The sequence below is a fragment of the Anomaloglossus baeobatrachus genome, chromosome 4 (assembly GCF_048569485.1).
Source record: "Anomaloglossus baeobatrachus isolate aAnoBae1 chromosome 4, aAnoBae1.hap1, whole genome shotgun sequence".
NCBI classification, from domain to species: Eukaryota; Metazoa; Chordata; class Amphibia; order Anura; family Aromobatidae; genus Anomaloglossus; species Anomaloglossus baeobatrachus.
In genome coordinates, this window is record NC_134356.1 from 427485511 (window position 1) to 427505924 (window position 20414).

At 48.9% G+C, this 20414-nt stretch overlaps 1 protein-coding gene across 7 annotated transcripts in view; it reads right to left on the reverse strand.

Moving 5' to 3' along the window:
- Positions 1–20414, reverse strand: part of SBF1 (SET binding factor 1) — a 209865-nt gene that overhangs the window by 103024 nt on the left and 86427 nt on the right. For all 7 annotated transcript variants that reach the window (XM_075345423.1, XM_075345422.1, XM_075345421.1 and 4 more), the window contains 5 exons: positions 20024–20129; positions 19806–19938; positions 10481–10589; positions 8193–8306; positions 1856–1933 (listed from right to left, as the gene is read on the reverse strand). In XM_075345423.1, the coding sequence (XP_075201538.1) occupies positions 1856–1933; positions 8193–8306; positions 10481–10589; positions 19806–19938; positions 20024–20129 (540 nt within the window). The remainder of the gene's footprint in view (positions 1–1855; positions 1934–8192; positions 8307–10480; positions 10590–19805; positions 19939–20023; positions 20130–20414) is intronic.

A 20414-nucleotide genomic window follows, 5' to 3' on the forward strand; every position in this document is an offset into this window, starting at 1 on the left:
TTTCCTCCCTTTCTGAACTAGGCATTTATCTATATACCTTCTAATGGACAGGTGGCTAAATAGTTGGTGCCCCTGCCCTGCCTTTATTCACAATGAGAGTGACTGCCAAAAAATAAGGTTTTGATATTGGAGACAGGCTAGTACCTTCCCGACTGAGTACACCATGTCACGTTGGGATGGCTTTTATGATAAAAATTACAACTAAGTAACCTATGTCATTACATGATCTATAACAGTTTATTTAATTATTTTATTTTTTTCCATGGGTTTTGCCTGTGAAATGGCCACAGTGTGAATGTGCTCTTATGCATTGCATGTATACAAACTTATGTTTAGGCTCATTTCTTTGGTTTCGCTAAACATGTATAATAGACCCTTCATACATGTCATCCGCGTGCAAAAAATGCAGCAAAACCTCAAAATTTCCAAGCGGTTAAAGACAGACATGATAAGACAATGCTACTGTACATGAACCCATTGATGGAACGCAGTCAGACGGCCTAGAAAACTCTTATGCCATATGGGACCCCTGGGTAGAACTGCATCAAGATTGCGGTACTTATTGCAAGTATTAGGTCTTATTCACACACTGCGTTTTTAACCGCTTTTTTTTGCATTTTTGCTGCAGAAATTTCTTGAGAAAATGGTTGTAACCTTTCTGCAGACATTCCCCAGCAAAAGCTATGGAAAAAAAATAGCTGTGCGCACACTGCGTTTTTTTCTCAAGAACATTCTTTCTGCAGAATTTTTTGAGAAAAACAATGAGCATGTCACTTCGTTTCTGCAGTTACCTGCATTTTTTGCCATAGATAATAGTAAAAAAAAAACGCAAGGGACCAACCTGCGGAAAAATGCACCAAAAACGCGATAAGTACACGTAGTTTTCGGTGCGTTTTTTTACCGCAAGTGCGCTAATCTTTCAGACTCAAGAAATTTCTTGAGAAAAATCCTTTTTCTAGTGTGAACAGAGCCTAACATCTTTCTCCATGAATTAGGCCAGGGCCACACAGGGCATTAATTAGTGCAATGCTCGCCTGACACTCGGCTCACGCTGGCAGCACAGCAGGAGCAGAGTGTCATGCTAGTATCCATGCAACTGAGGTCTGACTGTGCGAGCGGACCTCAGCTACGGGGGGGGGGGGGGGCGGACCAGCGCTGCGGAGGGGCAGGCCGGCACGGAGGAGGGGAGGGAGGGATTTCTCTCCATCTCTCCTCCGTAGCCTTGCAGTGCTGGGGTCCTGGGTTCAAATCCCACCAAGGACACCATCTGCAAGGCGTTTGTACGTTCTCCCCGTGTTTGTGTGGGTTCCCTCCGGGTTATCCGGTTTCCTCCTACACTCCAAAAGCATACTCATAGGGAACCTAGATTGTGAGTCCCAATGGAGACAGTGTTGCCAATGTACTGTATGTGAATTAACAGAGCTTTATAAATGATTATTATTATTATTATTATTATTATTATTATATCACAAACATGTGAAGAAGAGGTTTTTTTTCTTGTCAAAAGTGTAATCCTTAAGACTACACTTACAACATATTACAGTAAAAGGAAATGGAGAGAACATCATTCAGTGGCAAAATAATAATGCTTTAATTAGGAAACTATTTTGGCAAGCTATGTGCTCCTGATACAGATTCTTGACTCACACTTTAAGCTGCCAACTTAAAGTGTGCCCCCCATGGAGTTAATGCCATCTCTCTAGGTGTAACGGCACTGACCTCATGCTGGCAGTTTAATATACGCAGCACAGTGCAGGATTATGTCCTTGGGGGAGGCGTAATTTCATGTATAGTTGATGTGAACAGGGAGCACTTTACTTAGAAACATTAAGAAACGCGGTTCCAAGTTCCTTACCTGCATTCGAAGAGTTGACGTTGTGATAGAAGACGGAGGGAATGCCAAATCAGCAATTTGTAAAGCGGGGTCTAATACCTGAGAAAAGGTGGAGCAGTTAACTTATAATGCAACTGGCAATGGTTTAGGTAAAAGGCATTTTCAATCAAAGAATGTATACAATAATACAACTGTGAATCAACATGACATCGGTGTTGTCTCACCAGCCACAGAATTGAGTGGAAGAGAAAGAAGTGCTGTGGATAGGTTACAGAAAGAGCAAGAAGCACAGCCAGGATCGGATCTATGACTACTCAAGACAGGAGGGATCGGAGGAAGGTAGAACAAGAAGTACCGTATGTTTCGCTTTATAAGACGCACTTTTGTTCCCCCAAATTTTGGGGGAAAGTAGGGGGTGCGTCTTATAATCCGAATATACGGGGGGGGGGGTGTATATATATATATATATATATATATACACACACACACACACACACACACACACACACACACACACACACACACACACACACACACACACACACACACACACACACACACACACACACACACACAGAGTCCAGTGGAGGTGCAGGCAGCTCTGGAGCGGTGCTGGGGACTGCTTGGGGCTGGGAGCGGCAGCGTTTGATCTCCTGCTCTCCCGCTCATATAATATGCACAGCCGCTGTCCATCAGAAGCATGGTGCTGAAACTGCATCGCGCTGATGGGCTGAGGGAGCTGTGCATATTATCTGCCTGTGCTTACCTTTGATTGCACAGGATCTCCCCTCCCTCTGTGTTAGATATGGCCTCCCGTGCTGCCCATAGTAAAATAATAAACTCTTTACTCACCTCCTCCAGCATCTGGCGGTCTCCCTCCTGCTGGCTGTGATTAGGCACACAGAGATTTCACTCTGCCGTGCCGATCACATGACCTCCACTATAACTAGGAAGTAGGAAGTGCAGGAGACAGGAGGAGTTCAATCCCGAGGAGGGAGACATGAGACAGGACTGTGCTGCAGAAGGTAAGGAAAGAGTTTATTTTACTAAAAGCAGCAACATGGGGGCGATATGCCACAGAGGGTGATGTGGCCCTGTCTGCCTGCCACAGAGGGTGATGTGGCCCTGTCTGCCTGCCACAGAGGGTGATGTGGCCCTGTCTGCCTGCCACAGAGGGTGATGTGGCCCTGTCTGCCAGCCACAGAGGGTGATGTGGCCCTGTCTGCCAGCCACAGTGGGTGATGTGGCCCTGTCTGCCAGCCACAGTGGGTGATGTGGGCCTGTCTGCCAGCCACAGTGGGCCTGTCTGCCAGCCACAGTGGGCCTGTCTGCCAGCCACAGTGGGCCTGTCTGCCAGCCACAGTGGGCCTGTCTGCCAGCCACAGTGGGCCTGTCTGCCAGCCACAGTGGGCCTGTCTGCCAGCCACAGTGGGCCTGTCTGCCAGCCACAGTGGGCCTGTCTGCCAGCCACAGTGGGCCTGTCTGCCAGCCACAGTGGGCCTGTCTGCCAGCCACAGTGGGCCTGTCTGCCAGCCACAGTGGGCCTGTCTGCCAGCCACAGTGGGCCTGTCTGCCAGCCACAGTGGGCCTGTCTGCCAGCCACAGTGGGCCTGTCTGCCAGCCACAGTGGGCCTGTCTGCCAGCCACAGTGGGCCTGTCTGCCAGCCACAGTGGGCCTGTCTGCCAGCCACAGTGGGCCTGTCTGCCAGCCACAGTGGGCCTGTCTGCCAGCCACAGTGGGCCTGTCTGCCAGCCACAGTGGGCCTGTCTGCCAGCCACAGTGGGCCTGTCTGCCAGCCACAGTGGGCCTGTCTGCCAGCCACAGTGGGCCTGTCTGCCAGCCACAGTGGGCCTGTCTGCCAGCCACAGTGGGCCTGTCTGCCAGCCACAGTGGGCCTGTCTGCCAGCCACAGTGGGCCTGTCTGCCAGCCACAGTGGGCCTGTCTGCCAGCCACAGTGGGCCTGTCTGCCAGCCACAGTGGGCCTGTCTGCCAGCCACAGTGGGCCTGTCTGCCAGCCACAGTGGGCCTGTCTGCCAGCCACAGTGGGCCTGTCTGCCAGCCACAGTGGGCCTGTCTGCCAGCCACAGTGGGCCTGTCTGCCAGCCACAGTGGGCCTGTCTGCCAGCCACAGTGGGCCTGTCTGCCAGCCACAGTGGGCCTGTCTGCCAGCCACAGTGGGCCTGTCTGCCAGCCACAGTGGGCCTGTCTGCCAGCCACAGTGGGCCTGTCTGCCAGCCACAGTGGGCCTGTCTGCCAGCCACAGTGGGCCTGTCTGCCAGCCACAGTGGGCCTGTCTGCCAGCCACAGTGGGCCTGTCTGCCAGCCACAGTGGGCCTGTCTGCCAGCCACAGTGGGCCTGTCTGCCAGCCACAGTGGGCCTGTCTGCCAGCCACAGTGGGCCTGTCTGCCAGCCACAGTGGGCCTGTCTGCCAGCCACAGTGGGCCTGTCTGCCAGCCACAGTGGGCCTGTCTGCCAGCCACAGTGGGCCTGTCTGCCAGCCACAGTGGGCCTGTCTGCCAGCCACAGTGGGCCTGTCTGCCAGCCACAGTGGGCCTGTCTGCCAGCCACAGTGGGCCTGTCTGCCAGCCACAGTGGGCCTGTCTGCCAGCCACAGTGGGCCTGTCTGCCAGCCACAGTGGGCCTGTCTGCCAGCCACAGTGGGCCTGTCTGCCAGCCACAGTGGGCCTGTCTGCCAGCCATAGGGGAAATGTGGCATCACTGGGGGACGTGTTCAATATAAGGTGGCCATATCCAGATTAAGGGGGCTAATTTTAGGATGAGGGGGCTATGAGGGACATATACCCTATATTATTTGTTAGACGGACAGTGGCATTATAAGACGGACCCCATTTATTAAAAAATTCTCTATTCCTTCACCAAATTTGGGGGTGCGTCTTATAATCAGGTGCGTCTTATAAAGCGAAAAATACGGTAATTGGCAACTCCCTGCCAAGAAGTGCTTAGCCCGATAGTACTAAAAAAGAAAAAAGCCCCTGATAACCCCTTTGAACACCGGCAAACCTTTTCTCTTGTGTCATGTGTCTACTTTTGAGAAATATATGGAATTATACAATTATAATTCAGATTTTGTTAACTCTACAATCCTTCTACTTCTTCATTTGTCCCAATAGTTTGGTGCCATCAGTCTAACTAAAAGACGTGTTATCAGAACATACTTCCATATTCTGATGACAGATCTATTACAAGCATAAATAAATCATTCAGTGTACAGCTTGTATAAGAGTGTAAATTTGGTGTGCCCTCTAAATAACACACAACCATTAATGTCTAAACCTCTGGCAAGAGAAGTGAGTACAACCCTAAATGACATTGCCCAAACTGTGCCCAATTAACCATTTTCCCTCCCCAGTGTCATGTGACTCAATGTTACAAGGTCTCAGGTGTGAATGGGGAGCAGGTGTGTTGAATTTAGTGTTATCACTCACACACTCGCTCATACTGATCACTGGAAATTCAACATGGCACGTCATGGCAAAGAATTCTCTGAGGAACTGAAGAAAAAAAATTCTTGCCCTACATAAAGATGGCCTAGTCCAGAGGTCTGAAACATGCTGTCCGCGGGCGGCCCCCAAGGCTGCTTGATACGGCCCGCAGACCCCCTGACAATCGTAGCTCTATGCCCGGGGCCAGCACGACTTTACAGCAATTAAATCCATTTGTGGTGCCGCGCAGAGGAGCTGTCTACGCTATTCCAAAGGCTGCTGCCCGCCAATCAGATGCAAGAAGGTGACGTCATACAGCGACGTCACTTCCTTGCATCTGATTGGAGGGCAGCAGCCATTGGTATAACCCAGACAGTTCCTTTGTGCGACAGCACAAATGGATTCAAATGCTGTAAAGTCATACCGGCCCCAGGCATAGAGCTGCGATCATCACGGGCCGCAACAAGCAGGTAAGGTATGTATATGTGCTCACAATCAGGACCCGCTGCGTCCTGGATGCGACGGGTCCTCAACTGCAGGGCCGCAAGTCTCCCCCACAGGAGACCGCAGCTGCCAGTGCCCGAGATGAGGGTTCGGAGATCAGGGTTCGGAGCACTGCGGTGTCCTCGCTGTGTTCTCCCTAGGAAGGACGCTTGCGACTCTACAGCATAAATTCACATGCTGCGGCCTCTGATAGCCGCAATGCAGGTCAGTTTTTATTGTGGGCCATACACGTACAGTGGGCACGAGATTTTTTAGAAATCCTATCCACTATGCTTGTATCGCAGGGTTTTGGATGCAGCTGAAACATGCTGCATCCAAAACTCTGCAAACACTGCTCGTGGGCACACAGCCTAATAAGAGGAAACAGAGGAAAGGTGAGATTATTTTTTTTGCATATTACTAGACGATGAGCACAATACTACAAGGATAATCACAATACTACAAGGATGGGCAAAATACTACAAGGATGGGCAAAATACTACAGGACACAAGGATGGGCACAATAGTACTGGGCACAATACTACAAGGATGGGCATAATACTACAAGGATGGGCACAATACTACAAGGGGACAAGGATGAGCACAATACTACTGGGCACAAGGATGGGCACAATACTACAGGGCACAAGGATGGGCACAATACCAGAGGATGGGCACAATACCACAAGGATGAGCATCTTACTACAGTGCACACAGATGGGGGACATTACTACAAGATGTTGCCTTAGTTACTATATGATGCTGCTAATTGTAAAGCAAGATTACAAGAAAGTGATCAAATATGGAAAATAAAAATCAAAATAAAGCACGAAATATTTTTTTGGGGCATTAAAAATGCTTATATATATATATATATATATATATATATATATATATCAACTTAACGAAAAAGTGCAAGTTTGTTATAATAAAGAAGCAAAAAAAATGATCCAAACATGTATAGAAAAAAAAAAAAAACACATGGATTCATTAAAAATGTCACTTGGTCCTGCAAAGAATGCGGCCCCTCTCAATTTTTTTTTTCTATATGCGGCCCTTACACACAGCTGAGCTTGAGACCCCTGGCCTAGCCTATGGGAAGATTGCCAACACCCTGAAACTAAGCTGCAGCACGGTGGGCAAGACAATACAGCGGTTTAACAAGGCAGGTTCTACTCAGAACAGGCCTCGCCATGATCAAAGAAGTTGAGTGCACGTGCTTAGCATCATATCCAGAGGTTGTCACTTCAAAAACAGACGTATTAGTGCTGCGAGCATTGTTGTAGAGGTTAAAGGTAGAGGTTAAAGAGGTATGGGGGGAGGCACAGCCTGTCAGTGCTCAGACCATACGCCACACACTGCATCAAATTTGTCTGCATGGCTCTTGTCCCAGAGGGAATCTTTTTTTAAAAGATGAGGCACAAAAAAGCCCGCAAACAGTTTTCAAAAGACAAGCAGACTAAGGATAGGATTACTGGAACCATGTCCTTTGGTCTGATGAGAAAAAGCTAAACTTATTTGGTTCAGATGGTGTCAAGCGTGTGTGGTAACAAGATGAGGAGTACAAGGACAAGTGTGTCTTCCCTACAGTCAAGCATAATGATGGGAGTGTCATGGTTTAGGGTTGCATTAGTGCTGCCGGCTATGGGGAGCTACAGTTCATTCAGGGACCCATGAATGCCAACATGTACTGTGACATACTGAAGCAGAATATGATCCCCTCCAACCAGGGCAGTAATACAACATAATAACGATCCCAAACACACCTCCAAGATGACCATTCCCTTGATAAACTAAGGATCAAGGTGCTGAACTTGCCAAGCATGTCTCCAGACCTAAACCCTATTGAGCATCTGTGGGGCATCCTCAAATGGAGGGTGGAGGAGCGCAAGGTCTCTAACCTCAACCAGCTCCTTGATGTCGTCATGGAGGATGGAAGAGGATCCTGTAACTCTGTGCAGCTCTAGTGAACTTTATACCCAAGATAGTTAAGGCAGTGTTTGAAAATAATGGTGGCCATAAAATATATTGAAACTTTGGGCACAATTTGGCCATTTTCCCTTAAAGGTCTTCTCACTTCTTTTTGCCAGCAGTTTGGACATTAATCACCGTGTTGAGTTATTTAGGGGGCACACCATATTTACACTGTTCTACAAGCTGCACACTGACTACTTTACATTGTATCAAATCTTCAGAGTTGTCCCATAAAAAGATATATTAATAAAAATTTACAAAAATACGAAGGGTGCACTCACGTTTGTGATATACTGTAAAAAATGAAGATTATACTTAAAACGAGAACTTCAAACAAATGTTAAATGAATAAAGCAGGTCTGAAGATTTAAGTGCTACTAAAAAGCAAACGTCAATAAGAGATGCAAAGAATAGGAAAAAAAAAATGATCCACAGTTGTATTGAGAGACTCTCACCAGTGACAAGGCATCTTGTGTGTGATGGATCAATGGCTCTGGTAGAAGTGGAATCTGGACACACTCTGGGATGGTTACTGTGCCGCCATCTAAATCCGCAATTATTACATCAAGCTAAGGAAAAAGAAAAAATTGGAAGAAATTATTTAGTATTTAGGTAATATTGTAAATCAAGCCATTAGCAAAGTAGTTAAACACCTAAAGTGAAAAGCAATTGGCTGTTTTTGCAGCATTAATTCATACATGAGGTCACTTAAGCAAAGAGAACACGGTATACTTCCCACGGTATACTTTCTGGAGCCTCGCGTGGTCTGTACTGCACCAGTTAAAAGTAAATTCAATCATGTCATTAAATTATATGAGTGGAGAACATCCCTTTGGTCATATCTGTTACAGACATGATTGAGAAGATCATTTTTTTTTCTGGTAGAGTCATTGAAGTATAGTGGAACCTCGCTTAACGAGTAACCCACTTAATGAGAATTTCGCTCAACAAGCAAAGCTTTCTGTAAATTTGTAACTCTGTTTACGAGAAAGCTTTGCTGTACGAGCAAAATACTCACCGCACACACTTCCGGTTCCGTACATCCACCACGCTCTGACCCGCTCTTGCAGTCCACACAAACACACACAAAACACACACAAGCACGCACATACAGTATTATGCTCACCTTACCTTCCGTTCCCTCGCCGGCCTCATGGTTCTTGTAGTTCGCCGGTACATCGCGACAAGATAGGAACCCTCGCGACGAACTACAGGACCCAGGAGGCCGGCGATGGAACAGAAGGCAAGGTGAGCATAATATGTGTACCTTCTGTTCCATCGCCGGCCTCCTGGGTCCTGTAGTTCGCCGCTCCAGGATGTGTATCGGCATCCATAGCGACGAGGCAGGAACTTCGGCTGTCAGACGCTACTCAAAGGCAGCGCGCTGGCCAATCAGAGGCAAGCGGCTCCTGCGTTTGACGTCAGCGCCCTGGCAGCGGAAGTTCCTCCCTCGTCGTGATGGTAAACCGATACACATCCTGTATCGGCGAACTGCAAGTCCCATCAGGCCGCCGATGGAACGGAAGGTGCGGCACGGTGGCTCAGTGGTTAGCACTGCAGTCTTGCAGCGCTGAGGTCCTGGGTTCAATTCCCACCAAGGACACCATCTGCAAGGAGTTTGTATGTTCTCCCCGTGTTTGCGTGGGTTTCCTCCAGGTACTCCGGTTTCCTCCCACAGTCCAAAGACATACTGATAGGGAATTTAGATTGTGAGCCCCAATGGGGACAGTGTTCCCAATGTATGTAACGCGCTATGGAATTAATAGCGCTATATAAATGAATAAATTATTATTATTATTATTATTATTATTATTATTATTATTATTATTATTATTATTATAAGGTAAGGTGAGCATAATATGTGCATGCGAGCCTGTACGAGCCTGTACGAGCCTGTACGAGCCTGTACGAGCCTGTACGAGCCTGGAATGGCACAATAGGGGACCAGGATGGGACATTTAACAAGTTGTGGAACGAATTGTCTGCATTGCAATGATTTCCTATGGGAAATCTTGCTTTGCTGAACGAGTAACTTGGTTAACAAGCACACTCCCAGAACGGATTGTTCTCGTTAAGCAAGGTTCCACTGTATTAAGATTCGGTTTACACTTGCATGTCCCAACTGCAAACTCAAAAATATAGAAGCAGCTTAGTACTGTATTTTTCGAATTATAAAACGCACTTTTCCTCTCAAAAATCTCTCAGCAGCGGACAGGAAAATGGCTCCCGGAAGTGGCACGAGCTCAGATGAGATCTCAGCTTGTCACCTCCAGGCACTAATTGTGCCACCTCCAGGCACTAATTCTTTGAAGCCCGCACCACCGACAGAGCATCTGGGAGTGGGACATCCGCCACACTGCCCTGTTCCACACGGCCACAGCAGCCAGCATCGCCCCCACCGCAGCGCCTGCAGCATTGCCCTACTCAAGCACTGTCCCTGCCTCCTGTGACCCTGCTCCACCACCACTTGTGCCCCACCAGAGTGACAGACACCACCAGAGTGACAGACACCACCAGAGTGCCAGACGGACCCCCCCTTTTTCCCCTCTAAATTTGGGCTGCATCTTACTTGGTGCATCCCACAAAATAAAAAAATACGGTAAGTTGCTAAGAAGCACAAAAGACTTAATGAATACAACTTTACAAAAGTGCATTGCTACCTTAAAACTAAAATTGTGTTCTTGTGTGTCAATAGAAGTTCAATCTATAAAGTAAGGATAACAAAACTATAGAATATTCTTACCAGATCTTGGGTCTCTGCCCGAAAGAGAGCATTTACACCAATAATGAATGGCGTTGGTGTACTGAGAACCTCAAGAAGCTGTGCAGGGAGAATGGGCACATACGTGAAACTGAAAAAGAAACAGAATTATAAGAAGCCAAACCAGACAGCAGCTGGTGTACAATAATGGGAAAATAAATGTCATGAGTGCTATACCAAGGTTTAACAGTAGAAGTCCCAGAGAGGGGTCATTTAATATTTCTACCATTGGAACCCTATGGAGCTCGAAATTCCTGGGACTTCTAGTGTTAAGGGAAGATCTCAAAATTGTAATATTAAGAAGGTCATCTTGCCCAGAAGCTTAGCCCCCCCCCCTTCTTTTTTTTGCAGTCCCGTGTCTGGGTGTAAGACAACTGGCTGCAGCATAACAAATATTGTTCCCCCTTAGGCTACTTTCACACATCCGGTTTGAGCACTGCGGCTCAATCCAGCTGTGAAACCTATGCAACGGATGCGGCGAAAACACCGCATCCTTTGCATAAGTTTTTACATGCGGCCGGTCCGTTTTTTTCCGGTTGCGGCACGCTACTGAGCATGCGCAGTGGAAGAAACCGCATGCAGCGGCCGGATGCAGTTTTTCCGCATCGCGCCGCATCCGGCGTCCATAGGCATGCATTGAAAATGCGCCGCAGCGGCCGTATGCGGCGCGATGCGTTTTTTTTTGCCGGAGCAAAAAACGTTGCAGGCAACGTTCCATCCGGCCGCGGCATCGGCTAAATCTGCCGCATGCGACAAAAACCGGACCGAACGCAAGCCCATGCGGCACAATATGGCACTAATGTAAGTCTATGCAAAAAAAAACGCAACCGGCGGCAAAAAAAACCTTTGCGGTTTTTCTGCAGAGTGCCGTATTGTGCCGCAGAGCAAAAACCGGATGTGTGAAAGTAGCCTTAAGGACTCATGTTCAGGAGGCATAACATTTTTCTTGGTATGTTTTTTGCTAGTGAAATACAAGTAATTTTTTACATTGTTTCTTTTTCTACATTTCGTTATGTTAACTGTGAAAAAATGTTATCATCTTTATAAAAAGTTATCAAACCTACATATATTTTTTATGTTCTAATCACTGGAGATCCCACCATTGGTACCCGTAAGGATCGTGACAAAGGGAGTCTGATGTCCCTGATTGAACACAGCAGCAGTTACCCTTGTGCAGTGTCTTTTATCTGTGTTTCGTGCTGTCGAACATATCCATGCACTATATTCTTATCTCCTGCAGTCCCATAGACATTGTTTGCCATTCAACTCAAAACAGGAGACACCGAAGCCTTTCTTTCTTGACGTTGACGTTGGGATCACACCGCTCTGACCACTGGTGATCAGAAACTCGCTCCAGTCACACAGCACCACCTTGTGCCCATAACTTCTAACTGGCCGCAAGTCAGAAGTTACGTCACAAGCTCTCAATACAACTCTGAGAGCCAGAATGAGGTTCTCATAGACTCATGTATGTATTTGGGACCTCTTACGCGCCTTCATGAAACAGTGAAGTTGTCGGCAGGTCACAAAGTGCTGGAGACTGACGCTGAAAACAGATGAAGACACCGAAAAGTGAGTATAGGACAGAGGGTACGTCATGGATCGTGTTAGGTTAATCCTCGCCCCCTGCAGTGGTCAGGCCGTGGCGATCTGCACAAATATCAGCTGATTTCAACAGCTGACAAGTGTGCCTGCTAGTCGCCAGTGGAATCGCGTTCCACCAACTAGTTAACCCTTACATCTTGCTGCCAAAATCTGGCAGCGAGGTGTATATGCACGCTGTCGTTATGATAACTTACCCCGCCCCCATCGGATGTCATGTGACTTGATCACGTGACTTCCGTTGGTTGCCATGGTAGCACAGGTTCATGTGATGACGCCTGTAGCTAACATGAGTCACTTTCTCTCAATGTCGGAATAGTGCCGGCATTGAGAGTAAAGCAGCACATCTGCAGATCTCAGCTGTGATCTCGAGATATGGAAGAGCGATCAGACAGCTGATCCATATAGCCCCCTAAAAGACCTAGTAAAATAAAAAAAAGTTAAAAAAAATGTAAAAAAAAACTAAAAAAAAACCTAAAAACGTTCAAATCACCCCCTTTTGCCCCATTAAAGGGTTAAAAAAATAAAAAATATACACATTTGGTATCGCTGCGTTAAAAAATGCCCGATCAAAATATAAAATCAATTAATCTGATCAATAAACGGTGTAGCAGCAAAAAAATTCCAAAACGCCAAAATTACATTTTTTGGTCGCCGCAAATTTTGCGCAAAATGCAAAAACAGGCGATCAAAACGTAGCATCTGCGAAAAATGGTACAGTTAAAAATGTCAGTTCTATGAATCCAAGAGAACACAGTCCTGCACCACCCATACACGCCTATCACACCTGGGATCACTGGAGGGTAAGGAATATAGCACCAGACGTCCTTGTTGGAAGCCGGATCAGCGTGCAGGTCCAAACAGCAAAAGTCAGTTCAGTTCATCAATACAGAAGAAGAATAAGACCGCACCAATGCTGATGTCTTTTTCCGGATAATCTTTATTCCATAAACTCGGTTAAAAGGTGTTGTAAAATCAGCGGGTGGAGGAGACCTGGATGCGGCCCCTCACTATGGACGACGGCCGTTTCGCCTGTGATTAGGCTTCCACCTTTTAACCGAGTTTATGGAATAAAGATTATCCGGAAAAAGACATCAGCATTGGTGCGGTCTTATTCTTCTTCTGTATTGATGAACTAAAAATGTCAGTTCAAGATGCAAAAAAAAAAGCCATCACTGAGCCATAGATACACAAAAATGAGAACGCTACGGGTTTCGGAAAACGGCGCAAAACGTGCGCCCCTTTTTTTGGACAAACTTGTGAATTTTTTTTAACCCCTTAGATACAAGTAAACCTATTCATATGTTTGGTGTCTTTAAACTTGCACCGACCTCAGGCATTACGACACATCAGTTTTACCATAGAGTGAACATGGTGAATAAAATATCCCAAAAACTATTGTGCGATCACACTTTTTTTTTGCAGTTTTTCCACACTTGAAATTTTTTTGCTGTTTTCCAGTACACTATATGGTAAAACTTATGGTTTCATTAAAAACTACAACTCGTTCCGCAAAAAAGAGAATTTTGTTTACTTACCGTAAATTCTTTTTCTTATAGTTCCGTAATGGGAGACCCAGACCATGGGTGTATAGCTTCTGCCTCCGGAGGACACACAAAGTACTACACTAAAAAGTGTAGCTCCTCCCTCCGAGCATATACACCCCCTGGATGACCAAATCTAGCCAGTTTAGTGCAAAAGCTGAAGGAGGACATCCACCCACAAGTAGAGATAGAGCAAAACCCGGAACAACCGAAACCTCTGTCTACAACAACAGCCGGTGAAAACACACGGAACAAGAAAACTGCCAACAGGCAACAGGGAGGGTGCTGGGTCTCCCATGTCGGAACTATAAGAAAAAGAATTTACGGTAAGTAAACAAAATTCTCTTTTTCTTCATCGTTCCTTATGGGAGACCCAGACCATGGGACGTCTCAAAGCAGTCCATGGGTGGGAATAAACAGAAAACTGAGAAGTAGGCAAGACCTAACTTCACAAATGGGCGACAGCCGCCTGAAGGATGCGTCTGCCCAAGCTCGCATCTGCCGAAGCATGAGCATGCACTTGGTAGTGCTTTGAAAAGGTGTGCAGACTAGACCAAGTGGCAGCCTGACAGACCTGCTGAGCCGCAGCCTGGTGCCTGAAAGCCCAAGAGGCACCGACAGCTCTGGTTGAGTGTGCCTTGATCCCCGGCGGGGGAGGCACCTGAGTGCACTGGTAGGCATCGGATATGGCCGACCTAATCCAACGAGCTAGGGTCGGTTTAGAAGCCGAGAGACCCTTGGTCAGCACAAAAAGAGAGGTGCACCGCCTAAGAGCAGCGATGCGTGACACATAGATCCGGAGCGCCCGCACCAGATCTAAAGTATGCAACGCTTTCTCAAAGCGATGAACAGGGGCCGGACAAAGGGAAGGCAATGAAATGTCCTGGTTAAGGTGGAAAGGAGACACCACCTTAGGAAGAAAGTCCGAGTCGGACGGAGAACTACCTTGTCTTGGTGAAAAACCAAAAAAGGTGACTCCGAAGAGAGCGCGGCCAAATCAGAGACTCTCCTGAGAGAAGTTATGGCCACCAGAAAGACGACTTTCTGTGAAAGTCGAAACAAAGAAACTTCCCTAAGAGGCTCAAAGGGGGGTTTCTGTAATGCCGTGAGGACCAGATTAAGGTCCCAGGGATCCAAAGGCCGCCGGTAAGGTGGAATGATGTGAGATGCGCCCTGCATGAAGGTGCGCACCTGAGCCAGTCGGGCGATACGCCGCTGAAAGAACACTGACAGAGCCGAGACCTGTCCCTTAAGAGAATTGAGGGATAGTCCTAGCTGCAGACCGGACTGTAGAAAGGACAGGATGGTTGGCAAGGAAAAAGGCCAAGGAGCATGGCCGGAAGAACGACACCAGGACAGGAAAATTCTCCAAGTCCTGTGGTAAATTTTTGCCGAGGAAGACTTCCGAGCCTGAGTCATAGTGGAGATGTCTTCGGGAGGAATGCCGGAAGCCGTCAGGATCCAGGACTCAAGAGCCACGCCGTCAATCTGAGAGCCGCAGAATTCTGGCGGAAAAACGGACTTTGAGAGAGAAGGTCTGGGCGGTCCGGGAGACGCCACGGCACCTCTACGGACAGACGGAGCAGGTCTGGGTACCAAGCTCGCCTGGGCCAGTCTGGGGCGATGAGTATGACCCAACGGCCCTCCATTCTGATCTTGCGCAGGACTCTGGGCAAGAGAGCTAGAGGGGGAAACACTTAAGCCAGACGAAAGTGGGACCAATCCTGAACCAGCACGTCCGCTGCAAAGGCCTGAGGATCGTGGGAGCGAGCCACGTAAACCGGGACCTTGTTGTTGTGCCGGGATGCCATTAGATCCACTTCCGGACTGCCCCACTTGCGGCAGATCGACCGGAACACTGCCTGATGCAGAGCCCACTCGCCGCTGTCCACAGTTTGACGGCTGAGATAATCTGCCTCCCAGTTTTCCACGCCTGGGATATGGACTGCGGATACGGTGGACTTGGAGTCCTCCGTCCACTGAAGGATGCGTTGAACCTCCAACATTGCCAGGCGGCTGCGAGTCCCACCCTAGTGATTGATGTGGGCAACTGCTGTCGCGTTGTCTGACTGGACTCGAATGTGCTTGCCCGCCAACAGGTGGTGAAAGGCTACGAGAGCTAGGAGCACAGCTCTGATTTCCAGCACATTGATCGAGAGGACTGATTCGGACGGAGTCCAAATGCCCTGTGCTCGGTGGTGGAGAAATACTGCTCCCCAGCCGGAAAGACTGGCATCCGTGGTGAGGATCACCCAGGACGGGGTCAGAAAGGAGCGTCCCTGAGACAGAGAGAGAGGCCGAAGCCACCACTGAAGAGAGCTCCTGGCTTGTGGCGACAGAGCCACCAACCTGTGCAAGGAAGAAATCCGCTTGTCCCAACAGCGGAGAATGTCCAGCTGCAGAGGACGCAGATGGAACTGGGCAAAGGGAACCGCTTCCATTGACGCCACCATCTGACCCAGCACCTGCATAAGGTGCCTGATGGAGTGACGGCGGGGCCTCAACAGAGAGCGCACCGCCAGATGGAGGGACTGCTGTTTGACTAAGGGCAGCTTGACAAGTGCCGGCAGAGTTTCGAATTGCATCCCTAGGTACGTGAGTTTTTGGGTCGGGGTCAGAGTGGACTTGGGCAGATTGACAAGCCACCCGAATTGAACAAGAGTGGCGAGAGTGAGCGAGACACTCCGCTGACAGTCTGCGCTGGATGAAGCCTTGACAAGAAGGTCGTCCAGGTAAGGAATTACTGCCAACCCCTGGAGGTGCAGAACCGCAACCACTGCTGCCATGACCTTGGTGAATACTCGAGGGGCCGTGGCTAACCCGAAGGGGAGAGCCACGAATTGGAAATGTTCCTCTCCGATTGCAAAACGTAGCCAACGCTGGTGTGAAACTGCAATTGGCCCATGCAGATAGGCATCTCTGATGTCGATGGATGCCAGGAAATCTCCTTGGGTCAGTGAGGCAATGACTGATCGCAGAGACTCCATGCGAAAATGCCGCACCTGAACATGCTTGTTGAGAAGCTTGAGATCCAGGATGGGCCGGAAGGAACCGTCCTTTTTGGGGACTAGGAAGAGATTTGAATAGAAACCTCTGAACCGTTCCCTGGCGGGAACCGGCACAATTACTCCGTTGGCCTGCAAGGATGCCACGGCCTGAGAGAAAGCGGCGGCCTTGGAGCAGGGGGGAGTTGACAGAAAAAATCTGTTTGGCGGGCTGGAAGAGAACTCTATCCTGTAGCCGTGGGAGATGATATCCCGCACCCACTGGTCGGAGACGTGTTGAAACCACACGTCGCCAAAGTGGGAGAGCCTGCCACCGACCAAGGACGTTGCTGGCTCGGCCAGATAGTCAAGAGGAGGCTGCCTTGGTGGCAGCAGCTCCTGCGGACCCTTGTGGACGCGGCTTCTTGCGCCAGGTGGGCTTCTGGTCCTTGGCCGAGTTAGTGGACGAGGCCGAGGGCTTAGAGGATGACCAGTTAGAGGAACGAAAGGAACGAAACCTTGACTGGTTCCTGCCCTGGACAGGTTTCCTGGCTTTAGTCTGTGGCAAGGAAGTACTCTTCCCGCCAGTAGCCGCCTTAATAATTTCATCCAGCTGTTCACCGAAGAGCCTGGACCCAGCAAATGGGAGCCCAGCAAGGTACTTCTTTGAGGAAGCATCCGCCTTCCACTCACGAAGCCACAAGATCCTGCGGATAGCGAGGGAATTGGCGGAGGCCACCGCAGTGCGGTGAGAGGCCTCCAGCATGGCAGACATGGCGTAGGCTGAAAAGGCTGAAGCCTGGGAAGTTAAAGCAACCAATTCAGGCATAGAGTCCCTAGTGAGGGTATGCATCTCCTCCAGAGAAGCAGAGATGGCTTTGAGAGCCCACACTGCTGCAAAAGATGGGGAGAACGAGGCCCCTGTCGCCTCAGACAGACTTGGCCAGGAGGTCAACCTGGCGGTCAGTGGGATCCTTGAGTGAGGTGCCATCAGCCACAGATACAACTGTCCGGGCTGAGAGTCTAGACACCGGAGGGTCCACCTTTGGTGAGAGAGCCCACTCCTTGACCACCTCTGGTGGAAAAGGAAACCGGTCATCAGAACCACGCTTAGGAAAGCGTTTGTCAGGACAGGCTCTGGGCTTGGACACAGTGGCCTGAAAACTGGAGTGGTTAAAGAACACACTCCTTGGTCTCTTAGGCAAAGTAAACTGGTGCTTTTCTGCCAGAGAGGGTTGCTCCTCTGATACTGGCGGATTGAGGTCCAGTACAGTATTAATGGACGCAATCAAATCACTAACATCTGCATCCCCCTCAGTCAGATCAATGGGGCACATAGAGGTAGCGTCCGAGCCCCCAGTAAAGACATCCTCCTCGTCCTGCGAATCGGCTCGTGAATCGGAGCCGCGGGACGAGGAAGGAGAGGGGTCCCTGCGTTTCCTTTTAGGAGGACGGGGTCTGGGAGCAGATGAAGAATCCTCTGTGAGCTCTGGAGAGCGAGCCGAAGCAGCAGAGGCACCCTGTGAAGGGGGCTGATGCATGCTCAGCAGAGTCCGGGACAGCTCTCCCATGGAGTCAGCAAAGGACTGGGAGATAGACTTAGTAAACAATTCTACCCAAGCCGGGGGTTCAGCCACCGGGGCCGGAGCAGCCTGAGGGACCACTGGGGAGACTCCAGGCTGAGGCACCACCATGTTAGAGCAGGCATCACAATGAGGATATGTGCTCGGTTCAGGCAGTACGAGCTTACATGCAGTGCATATTGGGTACAGCCTTGCAGCCTTGCTCCTAGTGTGAGACATGCTGCTGAGGTGGGGGCTCTGCAGTAAGAACACACTTCTTCAGAATGACCCCCAGAGAGTGTATAATAAAGTCCACAACCAAAGGTTGTGGCTTACCAGACCGATTTGTGTGCCCTCCGGATCCCACAACTCAGACCCCCAGACAGGTTGCAGAGATGCAGCAGCCAGCGCCGATCAGTGTGAGAACGCTGATAAAATGGCGCCGGAGTGAGGAGGGGGGGCGGGGCCTAGTCCAAGAGCGGGAACCGGAGGGCCAAGGGGATATACAGGGGAGGGAAACATCTCCTCAGAGAGGAGTGTCCTCCCCTCTGCTGAACGGCCGGTGGGCGGCACCGCACTATCCCTCTGCATGACTGACATGCAGGGGCAGTGAAACCGAAAGTAGGCCGCAGCTGAAGCCGGGGACTAAATTTTACAGTGCGGCCGGCGAGCAGGCACCCTCGGCGCGGTTCTCAGGGGAAACCCAGAGAACCGGCCGGAAATGTCACCAAAATAACTAACACACTCTCCCCAAGAATAAAAAATGCAAGGGACCCCCTGACAATAACGTCTCAATACTTAGCTTGAGAGACGCAGGGCCAGGTCCCTGAAGGATGAGTGCTCCGTCCGGCAGGGTCCTGAGAGGGCTGCGGATGGAGACCGGTCTCCTGCAAAGCAGTGAGAACCGTGCTGACTCCCACTTCAAGCCAGAGCCCGAGGGATGGTGAAGGAGCGCGGCATGTAAAGGCTCCAGCCTTGAAATCAACCTTAACAGCACCGCCGACACAGTGAGGTGAGAAGGGACATGCCGGGGGTCCAGCTTGGACCCGCTTTTCTTCCAACTCTTTAAAATCAAAAATCAATAATCAGATGAGAATGCATGTGTGATCCTCCTGAACACAAAGCATTGAACTGGCTAGATTTGGTCATCCAGGGGGTGTATATGCTCGGAGGGAGGAGCTACACTTTTTAGTGTAGTACTTTGTGTGTCCTCCGGAGGCAGAAGCTATACACCCATGGTCTGGGTCTCCCATAAGGAACGATGAAGAAAAAAAGCCCTCATATGGCAAGATTGACGGAAAAATAAAAAAGTCATGGCTCTCGGAAGAAAGTGAGGAAAAAAAAAACCCCAAAAAAACCAGAAAAATGCAAAACGCCCGGGGGCTGAAGGGGTTAAGGCACCACTCCAGTAGTGAAAAAAAAAAATAAAATGTTGGAGTTGTGCTCCAACTACTAAATTTTAGTGGGAGGAGTAAGGTGTTAGTAGCATTTAAATAGTAGGAACATGACTACCAGAAGATGGGTACTAGAGAGGAGCATTAGACAATAGGGATTTTCAGTTTATAATAATAATAATAATAATAATAATAATAATAATAATAATAATAAATGTTACCTGTATCTGAGAGGAAACATTATAGCCAGGAGAGCTCTGCAGGCTTCTGTCAAGCGCTGGTAACTCCGAGAAAGAAACAAAATCTTGTGTTCGGTGAGAGCCGCACAGAACAGGCACAACACGTTGGTGATACCTGAAAAGGAAGACCAATAAAAGCAAAAAGTTCAATAAGAAACAATAAAATCAAACAAGTAAGCGGCTGACATATGGATACTTACCAAGTTGTCGAAATAACAGCGCTACACTACAGTTGCTGATTGGAAGAGAGTCACATATTGGGGTCTGGATCACTTGGCGGTCCCCAGCTCCCAGAGATATGGTTCTCTAAAGAAATCAGACAATGATTTGCATGTCAAGGTAAAACTTTGTTACTCGTCAGTAATATAGTGGGATACCAGATACATACAGGTAGGTGAAAATTCAGTTCCAGCAAATCAGAGTGGCAAACAGATTGCAATGTAGGAGTAGGTGGCTAATTTGTGACAGGAGTGCAAAACTAAGGGAGTGAAGAGGTTATGGTAACTACCAAAGTTTAGGCAACTAAACAGCCACATTGTGTTTGCAGAACGTGCTCATCTCCTCACGTTACAAATTAACAAATAGACCAAA